Source organism: Podarcis pityusensis (assembly GCF_964106645.2).
Source record: "Podarcis pityusensis genome assembly, chromosome: 2".
NCBI lineage: Eukaryota > Metazoa > Chordata > Lepidosauria > Squamata > Lacertidae > Podarcis > Podarcis pityusensis.
Window position 1 is genome coordinate 90,792,599 of NC_138029.1, and position 24,264 is coordinate 90,816,862.

Sequence of the window (24,264 nt, forward strand, 5' to 3'; positions counted from 1 at the left end):
TCTGGTGGGCAATAAAGATAGTTCTTTGAGCAAGCCTTTTGGGGTTGTGGCATTTTAGTAACAATGTACTGATGCCGCTATCAGTGTTAAATTCTGATTACTGATGTTCTAAACTGTTGGTCCTATTGTTGGTTTTATATTTTGTAAGAGGTTTTCATTATCTAAGAGAAAGGTTGGGTAAAACACCTGAAATAATAATTAATAACAAGTTCCATTAACTGGCACTCGAAGGAATTTGGTCATATTAACACATTGTATTAACAATTTATATTAAAAATTAATATAATTTATATAATTGTATAATATCAGAAAGAGAGACCCAAAGTATTCGGCTCATGGCATTTCATATTCTGTAATGTGATAGTTCTTTAACATTTTATTTCAATCAAACTCCTGATCCCCTCAGCTTAGCTTACATCACAAGGTTGTTCTGACAGTAGAAAGTGGATAGAACGTTGAGCTCCTCGGAGCTGAAGCAGGTTATAACAGTATTTAATAAAAATGATGTTGATGATGATGATGACGACGACGATAATAATACTTGGTGTTGGGAAAGGAATGCTATACCCGACTGAGAGGGATGAAAAGTGGAGATGCTTAGGAAAAGTACCAGGAATGCTGTTATCCACCACCACCCATCTGTGCTGACCTGAAAGTCCTCTAACGTATTTGATCTTTTATTGCAGTGCATTTGTGTGTGAGTCCCCCCATGCTTTTGTTTTTTTGAATAACTATAATGTAGGAAAAAACACATACATTTGTTGAAATGCCTGACCGGAAAAACTTTATTGATTCCCTCCCATTTTTAAAAATTATTTCAGCTCTGGACAAAAAAGAAAGCTACTGTCTAAAGTGGTGTACAGTTTACTGTCTGATCGCGATCTGAGAAGAAGGCTGAAAGAACTTGGACTGTCCACTCAGGGAACGAAACAACAGCTTATTAAAAGGCACCAGGAGTTTGTGCACATGTATAATTCAGAGTGCGATTCTTTAAATCCCAAATCAGGTAGGAAGCTGGATTTCACATAATGGTTTTCCTTGAAAACTGCCAACATTTTCATAAAGTATGCCTCTTTCTGACAGCTTGTTTACCTACCATTTTATTTATTTGAGAACAAAACATTCGAGCATGCCTATTCCAGATTTCTCTTTGGACATATTTGGTCTTGGACTCTTTTCGCACGAAACAGCCACTCTGCTGAAAGGCCATTTGAATTTTCATTGGCATGAGGTCAGCTCAGCGCAAGGTAGCTATTTGTGTCCAGTGGTTGCTTTCCACATGGCGTTGGGATTCCCCTGTAACCCCTGTAACCCTGGCAGCAATATTCTCAGTGGTACGATGGTAGTTAATTTCTATGGTCTCCACACACACTGTGCAGCTGCTACATGGATGCGACTTCAAATAGCTTATTTGTGTGTTTATAGAGTGAGGTCAGCCTTACAGACTTAATTATTGTTGGTGAATGTCCTTGTTCATCCAGGGTGGTGGTGGCGGCAAGGCATGTGGTCATCCCATTCTGTCTTGCGCTATTTTAGCTATGGGTGCTGTAAATTGTTTGCTTCTAGCCAATCAACTCTATACACGCAGGCTACACTATCCAAACACTCGCAATACGAAAATTCACTTATCCAAACACAAGAAAATGGTACCCAAACGTCATGTGAGACCTGTGTGTATTATAAAACTCAAGGTATAATACACATACTCACCTCTTTCCCCTGGCCTTTCACATCTGATATATACATTTTGAGGAAAACACCCCCCCCCCCCCATTTTCTTGAGCATAATTGTAACCCACTCAGTAAAATGTACGAAATCTAAATAATGATGATGATGATGTTGACTCTCACATAGTTGCACAACACACTTTAAAAGTAAAAAAAAAATCTCTGAAGAGAACTTAGGAGAGGAATCTCTGATTCAGCTCTACTTGTCCCATTTTAACAGAAAGCTAGGAAATCTTTTCCGCTAAAGGTCAAAATGACCTCTAGAGTTACAATTCGAAAATACGACTTGAGGGCACAAATATTTGTCTAGGGGAAGACAACATGACAACTTACCTCTTAAAACGTGTTTGCCCTGGTTCCAGTAGACGTAGGCAACAACAGGAGTGTCTGTTCTGAGTGTTTTGATTTGACTTTTTTCGCTGCAAGAACTAGAGAAATACAGCTGGTTTTTTTCCAGAAAAATGAATGATGGTGGTTAGCATTAGAGAGACCCTGCTGGATCACATCAAGGGTCCTTCTCCAGTGTTCTGTTTCCCACTGTGGCCAATCAGATGCCGGCAGGAAGTCCACAAGCAGGACACAAGTGCAGTGCCTGCCCACACACTCATGTTCCCCGGCAACTGGCATTCAGAGGCATGATGCCTTCAAACCTGTATGTACTAGGGTAACTCAATGAAAATGTCAACCCATTTTTCATTTTCTTATACAGTGGTACCTCAGGTTACATATGCTTCAGGTTACATACGCTTCAGGTTACAGACTCCGCTAACCCAGAAATAGTGCTTCAGGTTAACTTTGCTTCAGCATGAGAATAGAAATCGTGCTTCGGTGGCAGCAGAGGCCCCATTAGCTAAAGTGGTGCTTCAGGTTAAGAACAGTTTCAGGTTAAAACAGACCTCCGGAACAAATTAAGTACTTAACCAGAGGTACCACTGTATAGTTAACATGTTCTAGGTCATTTAAAATACAATTTCCCAAAGTTTTATCTTCCGGCAACACTTTTAAAATGACGCGAGTAAAACGACGAGAAGCATGACATGCAATATGGTTCGGAATTTGTTTTTTCTGAATCATACATAATTTTATAAGCATCTATCATGTTCTCTCTAGTCACCTACATTTACTTGCCTGGTTCCTTTTGGTCACAGTTTTTCCATGGGGCGGTAATTATGGTATGGGGAAATAAACCAATTTCAGATGGTGGTTTTGCTCAATTGCCTGAAACCATAGTTAAGATTAGCCACAGCTTATGGTTCGAACAAACCTCTTAACTGGGATTAATTGAAAATTGAAGCAAAAACTTCCAGTTTCCTGGCAGCTACACTGGAGGAAGAGATTGGAGACAGGCATGTGTGAGCTCATCCATGTAGCATTAAAACATATTTTAATGTTGCATACAACTCAGGCTATTGTGATTTACATTAGAAGCAATGGGTTTCTGACTGCAGTCCAGGAATGGCAAAACTGTGGCTCTCCAGATGTTGCATTACAGCTCCCACCACCTCTGATCTTTAGACATGTTGGCCAAGGCTGGGGAGTGTTGGAATCCAACAATATCTGTAGGCCCTATCGCACTCCCTAAACTGCTCAATCTAGTCTGGATTTTTCTATAAATCAGGAGATGTTTGAGTCATGTTGGGCTTATTTCTTAGATATCTATTTATAGAGCAGCTTCTTTAAGAAGGTATCGGATTCCTGATGGAAGTAAGGTTTGTTTTTCGTTTTCCCGTGAGAAAAATCCATAGGCTCTAAATTAATGATCTCTACGCAGGACAGACTTAAAATCAACAAGCATGTTGATTGCAAGCAAAAATACAATCCATTTGTGATGCCAGAAAACTCTCATTTTATAGCATGCTGTAAATTGTCCTGCTATTTTGTTTTTGCCAGCCATTTGAATTTCAAAGACCAGAAATAAAACAACAACAACAATAAAATAATTCTTGGTGGCACTAACAGGCAAGAATGCTACCAAGGACCACTGTTTCCAATCTTTCCCATGCTTGGTTCATTTGATCTCACAGGTCTGTAAAATAGGTCAATTATATTTCTGTTTCACAAAAAAGGGCACCAAAATGGAGAGTGATTTGCTCAAAGCTGTTGTCTTGGGAGTTTGATTACAAGTCGGGGATTCAGAGTCTAGGATCTTAATCTCTAACCCTACACAACATTCACCAGGGCATGCTGACTCCTCCGCCCCCTGCCAACAATTTTTATTTCAGTTCTAACTAGAGATGTTCTGTTGAATAGTAGAAAATACTGATGCATGAAAACTCAATCATTATCCACCTACATAATGTTGTTCATGCACATGTATACATTTATTTTTATATGGCTTCAGCTCTGTTAGCTCTGAAGAAATGTTTGCCTGCTAGTACTGACAGCAGTGACTATTAATGCTCATAGCCCCTCTTTTCACATGGGTGGTGAGTAGAGGAAGCTGCTTAGGAATTCCAGAAGCTGTCTAACAACAACAACAACAACAACAACAACAACAACAATAATAGCAGCAGTTGGGAGTTGACGAATGAGAGATGTAACAGTCACTTTGAGATCTATGGACCTTGTTGTAGTGACATTCAAAACTCTCTTAGCACAGTCTTCTGTTCAGGTCTTCTAGTCCTTGATTTGTCTTTGTTGCTTATACTGTAGTTCTGGGGTGGATAGATTCTGGGGAAGGAAACACAAGGAGCAGAAAACAAGCAGTGTTTGTTGGGCAGGAGATGGGCTACTGTTGCAGAATCAGGGGCTGTTACCGCAGCCAGTCACAAAGAAGAACCTCTTGCCTTTTTCCTCTTTCATTTACCTTTCTCCTTCACTCTGTGATCTCCTTTATCAGGAAACCATTGCTGCTTTTGAAAATACTGTCTAATACTCAGGTACATTAACAGTCAAGGATTTCCTGAGAAGCCTCTTAGAGCTTGCTCAGAATGGCATGAGAAATCTGTCCTAATTCTGAGATCCTTCTGGCAGCTAGCATGTGGTTACTGATGTTTCCTACCCCTTTCAGCAAGGATGCAGTCTTTATTCCCCTATTCAGGTCTTGCTTTTCACAAGCAGGTGAACTGCACCTTCCTCCATTCTCTCGTACTCCCCGTCTCTTAGAAAAAGCTTCATTATAGGTGAAAATGTGTTTTCACTTCAGACTAGCATGTTTCAGTTCTTACAAAGAATATACTCTCAGAAACATTTTGTGCCTTGATATAAGAGGCGCCCCCGTGATGTTAGGCTTCTGCTTACGGCAATCGTTTATTTCCACAGTTGCTGAAATTGTAGGAGAGCTGGAAAAAAATGAGAAGACTCGAACACAACTGGAATCCAGTAAACCTAGAAGAGGCGTAAGTTGATAAACTTTGACTGAGGCTTAGTGACAAGAAATGAGCATGTGGCACTTCATGTGATGAAAATCCCACAATGAGCTTTTCAAACCACAGCTGAGGATGTACCATATGTGTACCCCCTGCATTGCAGGGGACTGTACTAGATGATCCTTGGGATCCCTTCCAACTCTACACATCTATGAGATGTAGTTAATAATGATGGAGACCGGCACGCCTCAGTAGGGAGGGCCAGCCACAATTGGGGAACCACCACTGAAAAGACCCCGTCATGAGTCAGCACCAACTGGGCATCCCCTGGTGATGGCACCACCAACAAGGCCTCACTTGCCAATTGTAGGATGTCAAATGGTTGGTATTGGGGAAGGTGCTCTTTTAGGTACTTGGGTCCCAAGCCATTTAAAGATTTATGCACTTGTGCTAGCACCTTGAATTTGACCCTGTAGAGAAAGGGATCTCCCTTTAGGTAGACTAGCACACGTTAAATGCAATTGAGAGTGTATAGAAAGAGTGCTAAACTACAGCTGTCAGGGGAGGGGAGGGTTGTGTGAGGAGAATATAAAAACTTCCCTTTTAGATAATTATGTCTTGATTATTTTTGGGTGTGTGGCTTTATATCCTTCATTAAAAAGTAATGTTTGTTCTACTGTTGCAGAGTATGACATTTACCAAAAAACAGACAGAGAAAGAAATAGATGAAATTCACAGAGATTATCGTAAGTAAAGCGATTATTTCATTTGCATTTTTTAAAAAAAGGAAATTACCTCTTAGGAAATGAACAAATTACAAATGGAACTGGTATTAAAATACTCATTTTCTCCCTTTTCCCCATCATTGTTTACCTATACTAATGTGCCCAAGAAAAGAAAGAAAATAAAATAAAATGCGAGCAGTTCATCATGGAATTGCAGGGAGCTATGACTAGGAAGCAAAACTCTCCACTTTTCCTTCCACATTTGGCATAATAGCTTTGGTGTCAACATGAAGGCATACTCTGGTTCAGTTAGTTACATCTTTCCTGCAAATTTGTCCTGCAAATAGGATCACAATCCGTAGTTTGAAGTTAGTTTGCAACCCTGGTTTTGATGGGAAACAGAAACCATAGTTTGTAGGTTTTGATATAATGGAAAAAACTATGGTTTATGCTAAAGAAAGAGTATGTAATTGAATCAGAGCATGGGAGCTGCAGCGGGGTGGGGGTTCACATAGTGCCAAGCCACAGTTTCACATTTTGTCTGAACTGAACCAATGTTTTTTTTATTTTAACTGTTAGCTTGCAGCCTCATAGTTTGTCCAATAAGGAGTCTTAAGGAATCATTAGATTTGTAGTCATATCAAATTATGCTTAATATAATGTTGACTATGACTCTGGTTTAGAGTTCAAGTTACAGTGGTACCTTGGGTTACAAATGCTTCGGGTTACAAACACTTTGGGTTACAAACTCCGCTAACCCGGAAGTAGTACCTCAGGTTAAGAACTTTGCCCCAGGATGAGAATGGAAATTGCGCGGCGGCGGCAGCGGGAGGCCCCATTAGCTAAAGTGGTACCTCAGGTTAAGAACAGTTTCAGGTTAAGAACGGACCTTTGGAACAAATTAAGTTCGTAACCAGAGGTACCACTTTACTTTCAGGTATACCCTTGATCAACCCAATGTAGGACTGCTGTGTGTCTGTTCCTCATCATATTTAGTAACTAAATGTCCTTTGGGAGTGCAGCAGGATGTTGAACTAGTTAGAAAAGCTTGCCTCATGAAATGGAGTTTAGGATATATTTTAACAGGCTGCTCTTAATTATTTTTAAACTTTGATTTTGGGAATAATTTTGATCCTACCTGGTTCATTCTTTATTTAATTTCAGGGCTAATTTTTCTACACTGCATAGTCCAGCTGCATAGTCCAGCTCCCAGTTATAAATGTCAAAACACTAGTATTAACTAGCGTAATGTGAAATGTTGTAGCAGCATTATGCAAATGGAACATTTGGAAAAAAATATGTATGCATGTCATTCTTCACTGTAGCGTGACAGGTGAATGAAAGTACTGCATCACAAATGAAACTGATCAGTTTTTAATGAGAGCAGTGAGAAGCTAGAATACTGTACATTTGCTCTTGCCTTCTATGGATGAGTTGCTCGTCCCCATGCATTTTGTTCCTGACCAGTAATTTGCTTCACTTGTCATATAGGTTCATACATTCTGCAGCCATATGGGACTTTAGGGACATCGAAACTGACTAATAGCAGTCTGTGCCCAGATCCTCAATGAATGACTTTGCTTTGATACAAGGGTTCTTAGAATTTTACCTAAGGAATGGTTAAAGGTGTGATCATATCCAAGCACAATGAATACAAGGATCTAAAGGCAAGTCTCTCAGGAGGGAGATGTTGTTGTATTCAACTCCTAACTTCCTTAGCCTTAGATCAGCAGTCAGGGATGATGGCAGCTGTAGCAACACCAGGGTACTCAAGGTTGGGAAGACTAAGATAGGCCAGTGGAATAGTTAACAATGAAGGGATTATTCATTCATTTATTGCATTTATAGACCTCCTTTTCCTCCAAGGAGCTCAAGGTGTACATGGTTCTCTCTTCTCCATTTTATCCTAAAAAACCCCCAAACCTGTGAGATAGGTTAGACTGAAAGACAGTGACTGGCCCAAGGTTACCCAGATTACCCAGTGACTGGCCCAAGGTCATGGCTGGGTGAGGATTCAAACCCTAGTCTCCCAGGTCATTGTCCGACACACTTTTCACAGTTACAGTACATGGACACTCCAATTTACAGGAAAGTAAATTTCTGAGAGTGAAATTCATAGTCCCAGAACTAATTACTACATATAGTGAGGAGGGAAAGTGCATTGTTCAAAAAGGAACCAACATTGGGTCTGTTGGAAAGGATTGGGTCAGAATTATATGTCTTTTTTTCACCAAAAGATTCACAAAGTGCAGGTGGTTGTGTTGCCCACACCTGTTCTAGTACAGTGGTACCTCGGGTTACATACGCTTCAGGTTACATACGCTTCAGGTTACAGACTCCGCTAACTCAGAAATAGTACCTCGGGTTAAGAACTTTGCTTCAGGATGAGAACAGAAATTGTGTAGCGGTGGCATGGCAGCAGCAGGAGGCCCCATTAGCTAAAGTGGTGCTTCAGGTTAGGAACTGTTTCAGGTTAATAACGGACCTCCAGAACGAATTAAGTACTTAACCCGAGGTACCACTGTAACTGAAAAATCTTCACACGTGTGACATTATTTTGTTCTTGATATTTGACTCCAAATGACACAGAACTCATCCAATGAAGCTGAATGTACGTAGGAAGATTCAGAGCAGATAACAGAAAGTACTTTTTCATACAGCACGTCGTTAAACGATGGAACTTGCTCCCACAGGAGGCAGTGATGGCTACCAGCTTGGATGGTTTTAAAGGAATTGGACAAATTCATGAGGATAAGGCGACCAGTGGCTGCTAGCCATGATGGCTGTGCTCCACCTCCACTGTCAGGAGCATTATGCCTCTGAGTATCAGTTGCTGAACATCACAGATGGGCAGAGTGCTGTTGCGCTCATGGCCAGCTTGCAGGCTTCCAACAGGCATCTGCTCAGCCACTGTGAGATCAGGTTGCTGGACTACATGTGCCATTGGTCTGAATCAGTAGGCTCGTCTTACATTCTTAACCAAAGCAGATTGTGAATTATTTTGGCCAGGGAACATAAACCATGCTCGGAAACAGCGCATTGAATCAACATTGGCTGGCTACACCAACTAGACCCACTTTCTGATGTTGGGAGAGCGTAGAATGTGTTAAGTGAGAATGAATGAGAAGGAAAGAGCTGTGGTAGAAAAGGCTAAGGAGAAAAGGTTTCTCAGAGAACACATTTCAGACTGCTGAGGCATTGGTTCTCAGTTCTGGAAATGGCAATCGTGAAGCTGGCAGATATTTTCCTGGAGACCAGATTTTCATAGAAGCATCCCACTTTGCTTGTCAGCTAGCTGACAGTTTGCTCAGATAGCAGGACGCTTGCTAAACTCTGGAATGGCCGCTTGAGCACGTCTGGGCTCTTGAGGGAGAAGGAGAAAAGGCTTTGCCTGATTCACAGCTCTGGCAATTACACCAGCGAAGATGATACTCAACAAGAGCTTTGGCTTCCAAACACATCATGCTCACAAAGGCTCGCATCAATGAACTTTCAGTGCTGTGTTTCATGAGCCTCACACCTCATACTATACATATACAGTTGTACCTCATTTTGCAGCCGGGAACTGTTCTGGAGCCCCGGCAGCTAGCCGAAAAGGATGCAGAGCAAAGCACTGTGTCTGCGCATGCACACGGAGGGGTTTGTGCTTTTGTGCATGCGCGAAGCGCGATTTAGCACTTCTGTGCATGCCCAAGCGGCAAACCTGGAAGTAATACTTCCGGGTTTGCCACGGACGTTCGCCGGAATAGACGCTAGACAAGGTGGATGTTTGCGGAGGTATTACTGTAACGCTAAGGTTTCAATGGATTAATCAAGCATTTTAGTGCTCCCCTCAAAAAACCCCAAAGATAATTTATTTTGAGGTGTGCTTGTTTATGTGCGTGTATGTACAAACAGATTTATAAGCGCAAAGTATCCAAAATATATTGGTCTATCAGTGTGGAATAGGACTCCATCTAGCAGTTGATCACCAGTTATCTAACCAGGGACTGACAGATTCTGGGTGGGCAAGCAAACATTTCTGATAATTGGGGCATTCACTTGCTCCAGGGGGAGAAGACTTGATGCATACCTCATGCTGTATCTTGTACTGCGTCATGGACAAATCAGCACACTTCTGCCGTCCTCCACCTCGGGGCCACTGAGGGGCAGTGGAGGCATTCCAACCTTCTCTGTTTCTGCTCTTCCCAGCCATTCAGAGCTCCACTCCAACTGACCAACAGGCACAGAGATAAGCTGATGTGCCTTTACTCCCACGCCTTCCAGCTCAGAGCCAGAGAGGGCGGGGGGCATGGAAGGTCATTTTAGTTCTCCGCTTGCATCAAGCAAGCATGGAGATAAAGCAAATGGCAGAACTTAGGGAGGGTGCAAGGATCAAACCTCCTTCCCCCTTTCTCCTGGTACTGGAGTTGCAGGTTTGGGCTTTTCTCACTTTGCGAGTGTCTGGCCTGACCCCTTGTAAAGTGAGACTGTCAATCCCCGTTTCTTTTGGAAATCAGCGCAACTAGTGCTCTAGGTGAATGGGAAGTTGCCGCTCTTTTGTATTCAGCCTGTGATGTCAGGAAGGCGATTTGGCTCTTGGGCCAGTTTGATTACCCTTAACACTGCCGGCATTTTTCAGCAGTCCACAGACAGGATGCTTTGTCATTGCATTCACCCGGATGAATGCTTCAAAGCCATCTTCTTCCAGACGAAATCCCTTGCTGAATTTTTCTGCCCTTTATGAGCAGATGCTTTGAGTTACAAGTGTTCATTTCCTTTCTGATCTACATTTGCGCTAACTGCAGCCGTACTGTTAACTTTTTGTATGAGACTATAAAATGTGTCTTGTCAAACAGTTTTTAAAAAGCTTTAGATTTAATTCCAAAATATTTGGGCTACACAAGGGTGAAGAAAGCATTTCCCATTGTTAATGCCATGTTTGCTGGGTATTTTGGGGATGTCCACTGCTTCGCCTTCATCCTGGGATACAGCATGTGTCTCAGTGCACCTGATTTCTACACTACTCATATGTAGGGCACATCAGCCGTGTCGATACCAAGGACATACCAGTACCATTGTAGAATTAGTCTGAGTGTTGTGCCTTTTCCAAGAGAAGTTCCTGGGCTTCTAGTTGTTGCCATACTACTGAACCACGATTGGAAGAAGCTGCTAGGTAGACCTAAGTTACCAAGCACTGCTTGTCCATATCTTCCATTCATTTCATTGAGACATTCATGGATGCTTTTACCTCTGTTCAATTAGGATGGGTTAGAATGACTATTTTGTTTTCGTCTAAAGTGAGAATACACCAGAGTAATCTATTTGCTTTTCTGGATTAGCACTGACTTTGCAAGGATGCTCATACATACATGCATTCATATTGGGGAAAGAAGATTGAGTATTCAGTAGTTAAAGTGAAATAATGGTCAAAAATAGCTTTGAGTACAAGCTCTAGACCCATAGTTCCCACCATGGGGCACACGCCCCACAGGGGGGCAATTTGATTGGTAATTTGAGAATGCATTATTAACAGTTAATGGCCTTTTAGGCTTCCTCCATGTGAATAGGAATTCACTTTTTGAATAATAAGAATTACATGTCACGGAGGGGGTGGCATCAGGATTTTAGAGATGCTTAGGTGGGGCATGGCCAAAAAAAAAAAGGTTGGGAACCACTGCTCTAGGCAGAAATACATGTTTTCACCCATACTGTGTGAAATCTTCTTGTTTTTAAAATCTGCAATAAAAATCCCATTTAAATACACATTTTGAAATGTTTTTTGACCCTTTTTTCCAACTGAGAACTATGAAAACCAGTGGAAAACAGAGGCTGCAATCTGAGGTATCCAATCTTATATAGGCTTGCCTGGGTGCAAGTCCCATTAAACTCAGTCGTGTTTTTGTCTGAGTAAATGTTGTAGGTTTGCATTGTTTTAGCCTGGGCATAGGAAGTTCATTATTAGAATTTGCAAACTTTGAATATAGACTGATTCTAAGCTATATTAATGCTTTAACGTTTTCCCAGTTTAAGGTTGAAATGAATGGGGACAGTGGAACAAGGACATACGTTGCTCCCTTATTTATTATAATATTATTATGCTTGAATCTTTTCCCCCTTACGAATTTGGCCATTGAATTTCACTAGTGTCTTAAATTTGGCAGCTGGACTCTCTTCATTGCAGCTGTCTTGCCAGGATAGGCCCCTCTGCTCCTTTTCAGCTCTTTGCTGAAATTGGAAGGGATGTTAAAGTTGAAAATAACAGATGCCTTAGGTTTGGTTTGTACCAAGTAGGCGACTGAGGAATAAAGCAGGTGGGGATGGACGGGGGGGGGGGGGGGAGAGACTTTGCCTGCTTTTGAGGAGTTTTCTGACCCATGTGTTTCAGAGGCGGACAGGATTTTTTTTGGACTATGATTGCTGTCTACATTATATAAGAGACAACCCTCCCCTGATAAATAGAAACAGGAAAAGAAAAAATATTTATGGTGGGGTAAAGTGCAGATACATACTGCATAAAATCCCAGCTGTCTGAAATGTATATTTGCAAAAGCTTCACTGTGACACAGTTATTACCCAACATTATTTCAATTCCTTCCCCATTCACCTACCTTTTGTATCCCCCTAAAGCGAATGCTGAATGGTGATTTTTGAAACAGGAGAAACCTTGGAAAGGGAGCAGCGGTAAGAGAAGGTTCATGTCTTCTCATATGGCCAGGAAAGTGCTGCCCACTGTCTTTGGCCATATCACATGGAGAACTCTGAACTGGGATATCACATGGAATGATACATTCCTCTTAGCTGTTTTTCAGTTTCTGAAGGGGTGGTGGAGGAGGAAGCCTGCTATAACCTAGTGTAGCCCACAGTGTCCTCCAGTTGTTGTATTGATTTTTTTTTGTTCTGTATTGGTTTTGTTACACTGTACACAGCATAGATATATTCATGTGATAATGTGGTATGAAAATTAAACAAACTGAACTAATGAACCATTGGCCATGGATGGGTTGGTAGTGTTAGGATATTTCCGTTCCACCTTAAAAGGGAGCAGGCTTTGTGAGTCAGAGTTTGCGCACGTCCTGTTCACAGGATGTTTATGTTTGCTATTGCTTTCGTTTTCTCTCTGTGTGTCTGGAGACACTAAAGCAGGCAGTCATGTTTTTCTGTGTTCTGATCAACGCTGAATAAACTTGTAAATAATGCTCTCCTGAGTGCGACTTTGGCTGTGCATTATCTGCTGATAAAGAGTGTGCATCGGCTCTAGAATGGTCTGGAGCTCATGTCGCTAATTGCTGATACTGTGTGTCTACGGGAGGTCGATGGATCGTCCGGCAGCCGGCTTGGGGGCCATGATGGACTTTATCTCCCTGGCAGTATCCCAACAGGTAGTAGTTGGAATCCAAAACATCCGGAGGGCACCAGGTTGGAGAACATTGATGTAGTAGGTCATGGTTCTTACCCGAGTATTAGTTAATTTTATCCAGGAGGGGCCAAGAGCATGACCCCTGCCCCTGTTCTCCTGACCTCCTCACATTGAAGGGGAAGGTTTGAAGAAGGATTGTATATGCAGTCTCTTGAGTGTGATAATAGCCCCCCCCAGCATGCAGCTGAACATGCTTCCCACTTAGTGTTAGAAGGTTGTGGGCAGAGGACCAGGGCTAACACATGCATCCCTCTTCCATGGATACAGTTAACAAATGCCTGAGTAGTGCTGGTGCCTATTTGATGCATCATGTTGCCAGAAAATTCTTAAGCAGAAATGCCTGGCTTAACCCCAGGCCCTGGGCTACATATTGCCCCGTGGGAGGAACCATTCCTTTTTGTTCTTGGTGGCTGCCAAACTCAATGGTTCGACCAGTGAATCTGCTCTGATTTTTGGATCTGTGCTGTCTTCACAAACGAGAGACATTATCACAGTTCAGGGACACACTGCAACCACACAAAAGCGTTTGAGGAGGGTGCAGAGCCGAGCCTGTGTAGAGTGTCCCCTGAGGAGAGGGGAGGATGGCTCAGGGACAGTCCCCAGAGCCAAATAGAAAGTCCTGGCAGGACCAATCCAGCTCCCAGAACTGTTTTTATATTCTTCATTTTGAGCGTTCAGTGATCCACATAATTATCACAGCAACCAATCTGATAGGGTTAACTGAAGACTGTTTTGAAGCGTATTAAATTGATCTGTATTAAATTGAGAGGGGATCTTTTTAATACCTTAGAAAAGGCTGCAAAGAGGGTTCATGTCTAGGTCATAGAAAGTTCTTTGTGAATCATGCTTGAAAACTGGAAACGAATTTAGATGTAGAATAGAGCCTCACTATAGCAGTTGTTGATTTTTGTGGGTATAATTCATCAAGTAAAGCTTTAACCGCCTGCTCATGGCAATTTGAAAAGAATGAAACTGTATGGAGGAGTGCTTGGTGGATGGCTCCGATGACCTCCCAGTTCATCTGCCTTCTCTTTGTATGGATTTTGCGTCAGCTTTCATAGAAACCTTGGCTAGTCAACGTTGATTCATACCGAAAAAACCGTGATGGTTGTTAGAACTTCAGCGGTGTGCTTGGAGAGGTTTTGTCCTCATCCCATTAACTTCATCATTCACTGCTCTGGAAAGTAAAACACTTTTAAATAGAATGAAACCACCACAAATGACCGGTCATTGTTAACAGCACAGGTACCAAATGGGTCCATTAACATCTTCATCAAGGAGAAAGTTATAGAGAACTGAAACTAGTTATTTTGGGTGACCTCCACTGGTGTCCGGCCAATAGCAGGATGGTCTTCTGCTCATGCAACAGGGCCTCCATTCATTCTTTTCTCCCATATAACCACCCACCCACCCCAATCTGCTCTGGAGGGTTGGGGGATCCTCCAAAGCAGATGCAGGATGGGGGCAGTGGGGCTGCAGAGAGAAGGAGAAGAAAGAGAAGTCCTCTTGAGTGAATGAAAGTCTTCTTGCACAATGTTGGTTCTTGCACTACTTTTAGGTTAAAATGTAAGATACTACAGTTCTTTACTGTAAGATAGGTGTTAGCTAGATTTGTTTGACCTCAAAAGTCCTCTTGGGTGAATGAAAGTCTTGCACAATGTTGGTTCTCGCACTACTTTTAGGTTAAAATGTAAGATACTACAGTTCTTTACTATAAGATAGGTGTTAGCTAGATTAGTTTGACCTCAAAAGCTTAATTGGATCTTTGCATCACAAAAACAGCTTTGTATATGAAAGCTGGACGACCTCTGAAGGTTGGAAAGACCTTTTTTACTATAAAATTTTCAAGTAAAGCAGTGGCACTGAAGCATTTCTTCCCTACAGTGTTGAGTTCATTTCTCAATTTATGCGTGTTCTTGGGTTCTTCAGGGCATTGAATCTGCAGTAGGTTCATCGTGGTGCTGGGGGTTTTAAACCTGTCCTGGCAGGCTGAAACTGGCAAGTTGCCTTGTAACTGTCGCTTTTAAGCATTCAGCAAAACAGCCAGAAAGCTCTACATTCTTCTTTGCTGAAATCAAAACAAAGGACACAGGCCCTTTTTTTGAGTTGCATGTGTGATGGTTCTGAATGAAAATTGAACATCTGAGCATATATGAAGCTACTGAATTTGGCAGAGGGGCCATAGCTAAGCGTTGGAGTGCATGCTTTGCGTGTAGAAAACAACATTCATTCTGTGCATCTCTAGTTAATACTAGGATCAGATGCCATGTTTGATGGGGAAATCTTCTGCTTGAGGCCCTGTAGAACATCTCTGAAGGCAGATCAGAGAATACTGGCTTAGATAGACCCACAGGGTATGTCTCATTATTGACTTCTCTGGTCCACCCCCTACATTCTGTATCATGCAATCCTCTCTTCTTCTATTTGCCTATAATTTAAATTCTCTGGAATGCATGCCCTTAGACCAGGAAGCCTGACTTAGAAGCTCATTTTTATTTTCTTCAGATCACTTGGCAATAGTAGCACTGGTACTTGAAAGCATGAAGGGTTTATTTTTATTTTATTTTTCTGTTATGTAAATAAGATACTTTGGCAGAATGTGTTGTAATAAATTTTTAGGCTTGGGTATGCAGAGGGTTCAGCTTGGAACGAGACAGGCTGCTAGAGAGCCACAAGCTAATGCATGTTTTTGTTTATAATGTTTCTGAAAACAGCAAATGTCACGCTACAGTTTGTGCAAATGTTTTTTTTTTCTTAGCTTACAGATTTAAGATACATAGCAATGTAGCTAATTGTAGCTGGTGCTTAAACTCATTGAAGCCATGCAGAAATTTGCAGGTTTCCCAGCCCTGTTTTTAAACCATTAGGTTAATGAGACCACAACTAAAGAAGTGTGGGTAATGTCTTTAGGAGCATTCAATCAGGATGCAATGTGGGGTAGTAGAGAGAGTGCCAGGAGAAACAGAGGGTGGGTTGTAATATTCAGAGAGGGTGACATTCCTGCACACCGCCTTAAGCTTCTTGGATGAAGGGTGATGTAGCAGTAATAACAACAGACCATAGACAATTACAGTGGTACCTCGGGTTACAGACACTTCAGGTTACAGAAGCTTCAGGTTACAGACTCCCTTAACCCAGAAATAGTACCTCGGGTTAAGAACTTTGCTTCAGGATGAGAACAGAAATCGTGCGGCAGCAGCGGGAGGCCCCATTAGCTAAAGTGATAGCTCAGGTTAAGAACAGTTTCAGATTAAGAACAGACCTCCAGAACGAATTAAGTTCTTAACCCGAGGTACCACTGTACTGTCTTAGGGCCAGAACAGACATGACATGGAAACCCAAACCTGATCTCCCAAATGTGTTAATAATTGTTTGTTAAAACTTAGAAGCAGTTATCTTCGGCAGGGTGTGGATTTGATTTTGATCTGAGTGGTGGCAGCAGTGAATATGCGTTTAAGCATTTCCCACATGCCATTTTCTGGAACAATCCTTCCCCCGGGGGGGGGGGGGAGAGAGCTGGCATTAGTTTCACTAGGGAAAAAAGAGGCACAATGCAGATATTTAATATTTCTTGCTCTGATATAGGGGGGATTGTTTCCTGGTGTCATCCCTGGGTTCCAGTAGAATTTATTATTTGTCAGTTGGTATTGTCAACTACTCTTTTGCATAATTCTCTTAAAGATTTCTACAGTTGTATAACTAGCACAAGCATGTGTGCTTGTTTGTTTGTTAGCAGTAAATAGTCACAGGAAAGAAGGGTTGCATCCTTATTGTTGGACTGTTGTTTTTAATGCTGTTTGTCAAATAGTGTTGGGAAAACATTTCATTTTCCCAGTTTTTGGAATAAGCAGCAAACAATGTAGCCTGTCCATCTGCTTGCATTCTGCTTAATGGATGGTTTGGCATTCAGAAGTCTCTGTGGATGGCCTGTTTGGATGGATTTCTGAGAAGGCAGAGTATGTGTATTGTGCTTGCATACAAAATACAGTTATCCAGCGAAGTCTTCAAAAGTGCCTTTTAAGTAAGTTGCTGAGGGCTGCTATATCATTTATTATCAAAATTGTCATTAATCAAATTATTATTTCCTCTTTCACCAGAGCCCTCTGCCATCTCAGAGATTCTTAGTGGATTTCTTGAGCAGTCACTTTTTTATTAGCAGATCTGAACTTTTAAAGAATGTTTCTGAAGTTTTATTACATGCTATGCTTTGGGATTAGGACTTCTTTAAGTTTTTAAAAGGAAATGAGTGTTCTGTTTATTTCAGTTTTTCTGTCATTTCAAAGATGTTAGTCTCACAAGCCGAATAAATAGTTTTGGCCTTGGAACAAACCAAAATATCGAGTCAGTATTCTTCAACACTAAAATCACTTTTAAACAGTTATGTTTTGTCTCCCTACTAGCCCTTTAAATGATGTACTCCCCACACTTTTGGGTACATAATGTGTTCTGATGGAACCTGGAAGGTGATGCCCAGTACAGATAATCTTCTACCTGAGCTGCTGTCTCATTTTTCAAACTCTTTAATGAGGGGATTAGGGATATCCAAAAAGGAGAAGCACTCCTTTCACAAAATACCAGAAGATGATGAAATGAATGCAGTCATCATAAGTACCCTGAATCCTCTGCTAACAGATAGAGTAGAATTTGTATGTGACACACACATATATTCCCTTCAGTAATATCCTGGTTAAATTGATGTCTTTGACAAGAGATCTGCTGCTCATAAAGCAGAGAAGCTCAGGGAGGGAAAAGCAGTGGAGATTTTAGACCTGTGCATTGGAGCATTTTAGCTGAGCAGGATGGACATGCTTCTCTCGATAAATTGATAACACTGCTATGTGGGCTATGTAGGTGAAGCTCCTCTGAAATATTTCAGTAAAAATACAGTCTGGTTACATCAGTACTTTTAGGAGCGGGAACTGTAAGAAAATCAACAACCCATGCAGGGGCTGTGTGTGTGTGTGTGTGTGTGTGTGTGTGTGTGTTCTTCCCCATTACTGTAGAAGAGAAAAGTCTAAGATTGCCCTTAATGTCATCTAACTCAAAAAATTACCATTCTAATTTCATGCCTCTTTGTTATGTATTCAGCGTTTACCAATATCTAGTTGCACAAGAAGGGAAAGGTGATCATTTTCTGTTGCTGAGCTTTATTGAAAACCATCCATAAAGGCCTTCGAAAGAGAATACTGTGAAGCAATTGAACCAATTTAAATGAATGAGCACATGTATTGCTGCTGCGTATTCCTCCTCCTCCTCACTAATCATTGCTGACATATTTGTGCAGGTACTTCCACTGTAGTGTTTGCAAACCACTGAGCAAACCTTTCCTCATGCAAAAGTTACCATCCCCGTGTCGTATCACACATATCTGCACAAGTGGCAATTCACTGCATCAGTCTGGATTTTCATCATATACAGATGGCAGTATTTTGCACTTGATCTGTCCTCAAGCTAATCCTTGAGGACATTTTTTTGGTTTGGTTTTTGGGCAATATAGTTGGTTTGTTTTTTGGCAAGGAGATGGAATAGAGATGGGATATATGTACCTTCCAGGAACAGAGCTGATTGTAGCACAACCACTCGTAGCATTTTCAGGAGCAGTAAGATGGTTGATATTTTGCGGATGTTGTGGCCTCCATCATTTCCAAGATACAAGGGAAGGACCAGGATATCTATTATGTCAGCAGTGACTGTCTCATCCCCTTCTTCTGCTAATTGTAATTCTTTCCCTCCCGCAAATGAGTGTATCAGCATCATATTTGACATCAGTCACAGATGGAAATGTCACTGCTGTTTTTGATGGGTACAGCACTACCAGTATTAAATATCTGGACAATGAAATTGGCGGGTGTGAAGCTTGTTGTGAAATCAGTGATTTTTAAGTAAATTACTCTTTCTGTCAAAGCAGTATTTGTGATATTTCCATAGTGTCATTTAATGTGGGTTACAGCATCATTGTTTGTTTATTTTATTTATTAAATTTGTATACTGCCCTTCACCTGTAGATTTCAGGGTGGTTCACAACATAAAAATAAAAGATTAAAAACCATTATTTTCATTATTTTCACAGTGAGTAGGAGCAATGAATGAAATTGCATTAAGAGCAGAAAATATTTCTGCCTTGCAAATGAGTCCAGAAAGGTTACTAGTCAACAAACTTTTTTTTTTTTTTGCACCTTTTGGGATGCACCTGTATCCTTGATAAGGAGGAAGGGAGTGACAACTCTTTCTATTTTTATTATTTTTTAAAACCCTCTCCTGTCTTTTTGGCTGATAGTAATTGCTCTTAGCCATGGGCAAGTGGCTATTTACAACTTTATATTGCCTGGTGTAATTGCTAGCATCCACCAGTTTGTTGTGAGGTTCTGTTGCTGTGAATCACTTTAGGTGAAAATGCACCTGAAATTGAAAGTGAATGAGTAATTAGAGAAGCCTTTGTCAACGTGGTGCCCTCAGGATGGTCTGGCCTCCCACTTCCATCAGCCCCAGCCAGCACCAGCTCTTCACCAGCACTTTCTATTCTGTTAGTATATTTATGTATTCTGTTTGCTCCTTATGTGCCAATGTGATTTTGTTTTTCAGGAAAAAAACATAAGGCTGAATTTCAGGCTTTAATTGACCAAGTGAACAAGAGAAAGAAAAATGCAAGTAAAATAAGGGAAGAAGGACCAGAGCAGGAAGAGGCAACTGCTCAAGAACTACCTATGGAGACTGGTACGCAGTGCTGATTAAGGCAAATTAATGTTGGATATTAATGTCTGGCGTTTCTGTGCGCTACTCTGGTTCGCCAGAAGTGGCTTAGTCATGCTGGCCACATGACCTGGAAGCTCTACGCCGGCTCCCTCAGCCAATAAAGCTAGATGAGCACCGCAACCCCAGAGTAGGCCACGACTGGACCTAATGGTCACGGGTCCCTTTACCTTTACTAATGTTGGATATTAATTGTTCAAAGAACAGAAGCTTGATTTTCCAAGAGCTTGGTTTGTCAGGTTTCTGAAATATTTGCCTAACTTTAAGCCAGATTATTATTGTATTTATGTAAGTGTATTCTAAGCTGAGTCTGGAAAGGTAGTACAATAAGTCCTCAACTTATGCAAGGTTTACATTCCAGGGATTGCTCCTAAAGCCAAAATTGCATATAGCCAAAACACCAGTGGTGGGCAGGATTGCCAGAGTCTTTTTTCCTGGACTTCTGCCCCCGCCCCCTTTCTTCTTCTTATTTTTTTGCCAAGCCTGTAAAGCTGAATCCATATAAGTTAAATGCATGTAAGTTGTGAGCTTACTGTATTTCAACATCGGCCATTGTCAGTGTTTCATTAGAATCCACTCTCTCTTTTAAATGTGAGCATGTAAAACCACTTGTTGGAAACTTCAGATTTCCTTATTAGCCCTTGACATAGGAAGGCATTTCTTCTCCTTGCTTAGTGGACACTTTAACCATGATGAGGCCTGAAATGTGTGGTAGAATTTAGAACATTGTGGACTTCCGGCTTAGGGGGGAGTTGGGTGTTCTTATTACACCGAACCTTACTTTTATTCTGTGTTGACTACCAGTAATTCAAAATAATATTTCTTTCAGATCCCAGGCTGGTTCAGACACACATCAGAACACATCCTATGTGTTCTCAATTCAGAAACTCTGGGCTGTTCTGATCAAAGTTAGATAATGCAAACCAGAATCAAACTGTGTTTTTTGATCTTGGCTTGTTATTAAAATTATTATGGTTGTTATTTTTATCCCATATATGGGGAGCCTCATTTTTGACTGCATCTTTTGCATTTTCATGTTGGTAGTCGGTTTCGTTTAAGTTGTCTAAACCCCAGCCCTTCTCAAGTTAACAAGATTGCTATTTTGTCCTGTCAGAGGCTCTTGACTTGTTTCACTTAGCAAAAGCCCTCTTGAATAAAAATAAATAGAAATACCAAGATGTTTTTTGAACCTTATCGCTGACATCGTATGCAGTTATTGAAGCCAAAGCAAGCTTGAGATGCTTCCAAGAATAAAAGTTATCACGTTTAGCCTGTTTGGCGATAGTTGTCCCGCTTTGTATATTTCGAAATATTATTGGATGGAAGAAGTCCAAACTTACATTCCTCTCTCTCTGCACTCTTTTTAGAAGGATTGTTTTGCAAAAAAACTAGCAAACCTATCAACACATTTAGATAACATAATAAAAGCCACAATACGAGGGTGACCTACAAGGTCAACAAATGTTCACAATTATCTCCTTTACAACAGATGGCATAGTTCTTTAAAAGCATGGTGACGCTGTATGTATTATAATCATAGAATTGTAGAGTTGGAAAGGGACCACAAGGGTCATCTAGTCCAACCCCCTGCAATTCAGGAATCTTTTTGTCCAATGTGGGGCTCAAACCCATGACCGTGAGAGTAAGAGTCTCATGCTCTACGGACTGAGCTATCCCAGCCGATTGCATTGTAGTGTTATTTGCTCACTTATTTCATAGAATTATAGAATTGTAGGGTTGGAAGTTTATAAATCACTTTTCACCAGAAAATATCACAAAGTGGTTTACAAGGAATTGGGAATCAAAGTGTGGGTCCACAGCAGAGGCAGAACTGAAATGTGGGTGCCGCTAGATGCCCTTTGGTTTCAAGGCATATCTTAAATCAGGCTTGCGCACCTGATGTCCCAATACAGACCTCTGGTGATTTCTGGCGGCTCATCAGGGGGTTGACGTGTCCTTCTTGTTGCTTGCCTTGGGACTGGCAAATATCTGGCAAGCCACAAAACTTGGCTAGCGGCTTCATGCAGCTTATCTTCTAGGGCAGACTTCCTCAAACTCGGCCCTCCAGATCTTTTTGGCCTACAACTCCCATGATACCTAGCTAGCAGGACCAGTGGTCAGGGATGATGGGAATTGTAGTCTCAAAACATCTGGAGGGACGAGGTTGAGGAAGCCTGTTCTAGGGCAACACTGTTTCCCTTGTTGTAGTACTGATGGGAGTTGTCTTCTTCTTCTTCTTTGGCGATCACTCATAGCCAAGTAAGATTGTTTTCCATAAACACGGTTTTAACAAGGAGTCCGTAAGTGACTGTGGAGGCCAATTTTGAATTCACATGTCCTTCCATGGTGGGGACATTGATTTCCAGGTGAAAGTTGATCCTGGTGTGGATTTGCCAAGTGTGCACTATTCTTCCATTGCAGTGCTATGGAAAGGGTGTACCATGAGATCAAGGATCAGCATAGTTCCCTCCATATGTTGTTGTAGTACTGATGGGAGTTGTCGTACATCAGCCCCAGCCAGCATGGCATGGTCAAGGACAACGGGAGCTGTAGTCCAACAACATGTGGAGAACACTGTTTTCCAGTTAATAACAATAGGTGATAGAATACCTAATTGTTTCCATTATACCTAAGCCAATAAGGTCTATTGAATGGCTGTAGACCTCTGATTACCATGGTTTGTTACAGCTCAACAATGAGCTTTCTTGGCATGTTCTGTCAAGGTGTACCATTCTTGGTTCTCCATTCGTAAAATGGAGGTCATAAGCATTTGAGCAACAGGATTTTTTTTTTTAATGTACTGTAAATATTGTGTGCTGATATATTGGCTTGGATCCTAACTTCCACTTGCAGCTTTATTGCCTTCCCCATTCACTGCAGCCCCCACCCACCCCAGCCTTCTTGAAAAGCTGCCCCTGAAGGATGGGGTTAGGAACTGAAGCGGATCTGAGAAATTGGTGAAAACTGTGGATTCTTCCTTGCATGAGCAAAATTACCTTCCCCTCATGCAACTGCACTTTGGGAGCCAAGCCATTGGACATTAATTGTGCTATGTAGAGGGCTAAGAGTGGTAATTCTAAAGCTTTGCTGAAGAGCACCCAGATAATATTTGAGTTAGAAAGCTTTAACACCACATGACTTCTGTGTTCAGTGATTATGAGGAGAATAATTCAGAGCCATCACTGAGAGTGCTTCTTTTTTTCTAGTTTTCTCTATCCTAGTTTCATCTTGTGATTGGAAAAAACCCCACATCTCACTCATACAACAACACATGCATTCCACTCACTCTCATTGGCTGTTTGTGCAGTAGTTGTTGTTTTGCAGTAGGGAGAGAAATCCATTCCTTGTAATTTCTCCTTTCACTTTAACGTTGAGCCTCTGTGGAGACAGATATATATGGAGACATTGTTGAAACAGTTGTTGAAGCCTCACCATAAGAAGTTTATTATAAAGTATGGATTTTTAAAAGGGCCGTGCAATGTGCAAGTCACAAAAGCCCAGTGTTTTCATCTCTGCATGTTCTAGTTATACGCAGAAGACTACAGGTACATTGTTGGGGGGGGGGAATCAATTGAACAGTCGCTGAGTCAATTTACTTTAGGTTGTGCTTTTTTTCTTTCTTTCTAGGAGAAAAACTGAGTGTCGAAGAACAGACAGACTTCGTCCCCCATACAGATCCCTCTTTCAAAATAGACGCTTTCGATTGTGGAGGAAGCCAACCTCCTGATTACTCTGAAGTCAGAGGATTGTCTCCTACTTCCTCCCATCAGTTCTCTGAATCTTCAAGCAGGTTTGTCTGCATGAAAGCCTTTTGGGTTTGTATTGCCTTTTCTCATCACAGGGCATGGGACCATAAGTGTAAGATGACCGTTGAAGGTGAGAGGACTTCATTTATATAGGTAATTACAGGGCAGAGAGGGATGCGGGTGGCACTAGGGCTTGCTGATCGGAAGATCACAGTTCAAATCCCCGCGATGGGGTGAGCTCCCGTTGTTCAGTCCCAGCTCCTCCCCACCTAGCAGTTTGAAAGCACGTCAAGTGCAAGTAGATAAATAGGTACCGCTCCGGCGTGACGGTAAATGGCGTTTCCGTGCGCTGCTCTGGTTCGCCAGAAGTGGCTTAGTCATGCTGGCCATGTGACCCGGAAGCTGTCTGCGGACAAAAGCCGGCTGCCTCGGCCTATAGAGGAAGATGAGCTCCCAACTCCAGAGTCATCTGTGACTGGACCCAACGGTCAGGTGTACCTTTACCTTTACAGGACAGAGAACAGCAGAGTTTAATGGCATATTACAGTCTGCTTTGGAAAATCATAGAATCATAAAATTGTAGAGTTGGAAGGGACCTTGAGGATCAT

General features: G+C 41.6%; 1 protein-coding gene across 2 annotated transcripts in view; it reads left to right on the top strand.

Annotated features, from left to right (window-relative positions):
- The window catches only part of RAD18 (RAD18 E3 ubiquitin protein ligase), a 114,448-nt gene that overhangs the window by 43,503 nt on the left and 46,681 nt on the right, over nucleotides 1-24,264 (top strand). For both annotated transcript variants that reach the window (XM_080995816.1, XM_080995817.1), the window contains exons 7-11: nucleotides 822-1,006; nucleotides 4,990-5,066; nucleotides 5,722-5,782; nucleotides 19,743-19,874; nucleotides 23,538-23,700. In XM_080995816.1, the coding sequence (XP_080851942.1) occupies nucleotides 822-1,006; nucleotides 4,990-5,066; nucleotides 5,722-5,782; nucleotides 19,743-19,874; nucleotides 23,538-23,700 (618 nt within the window). The remainder of the gene's footprint in view (nucleotides 1-821; nucleotides 1,007-4,989; nucleotides 5,067-5,721; nucleotides 5,783-19,742; nucleotides 19,875-23,537; nucleotides 23,701-24,264) is intronic.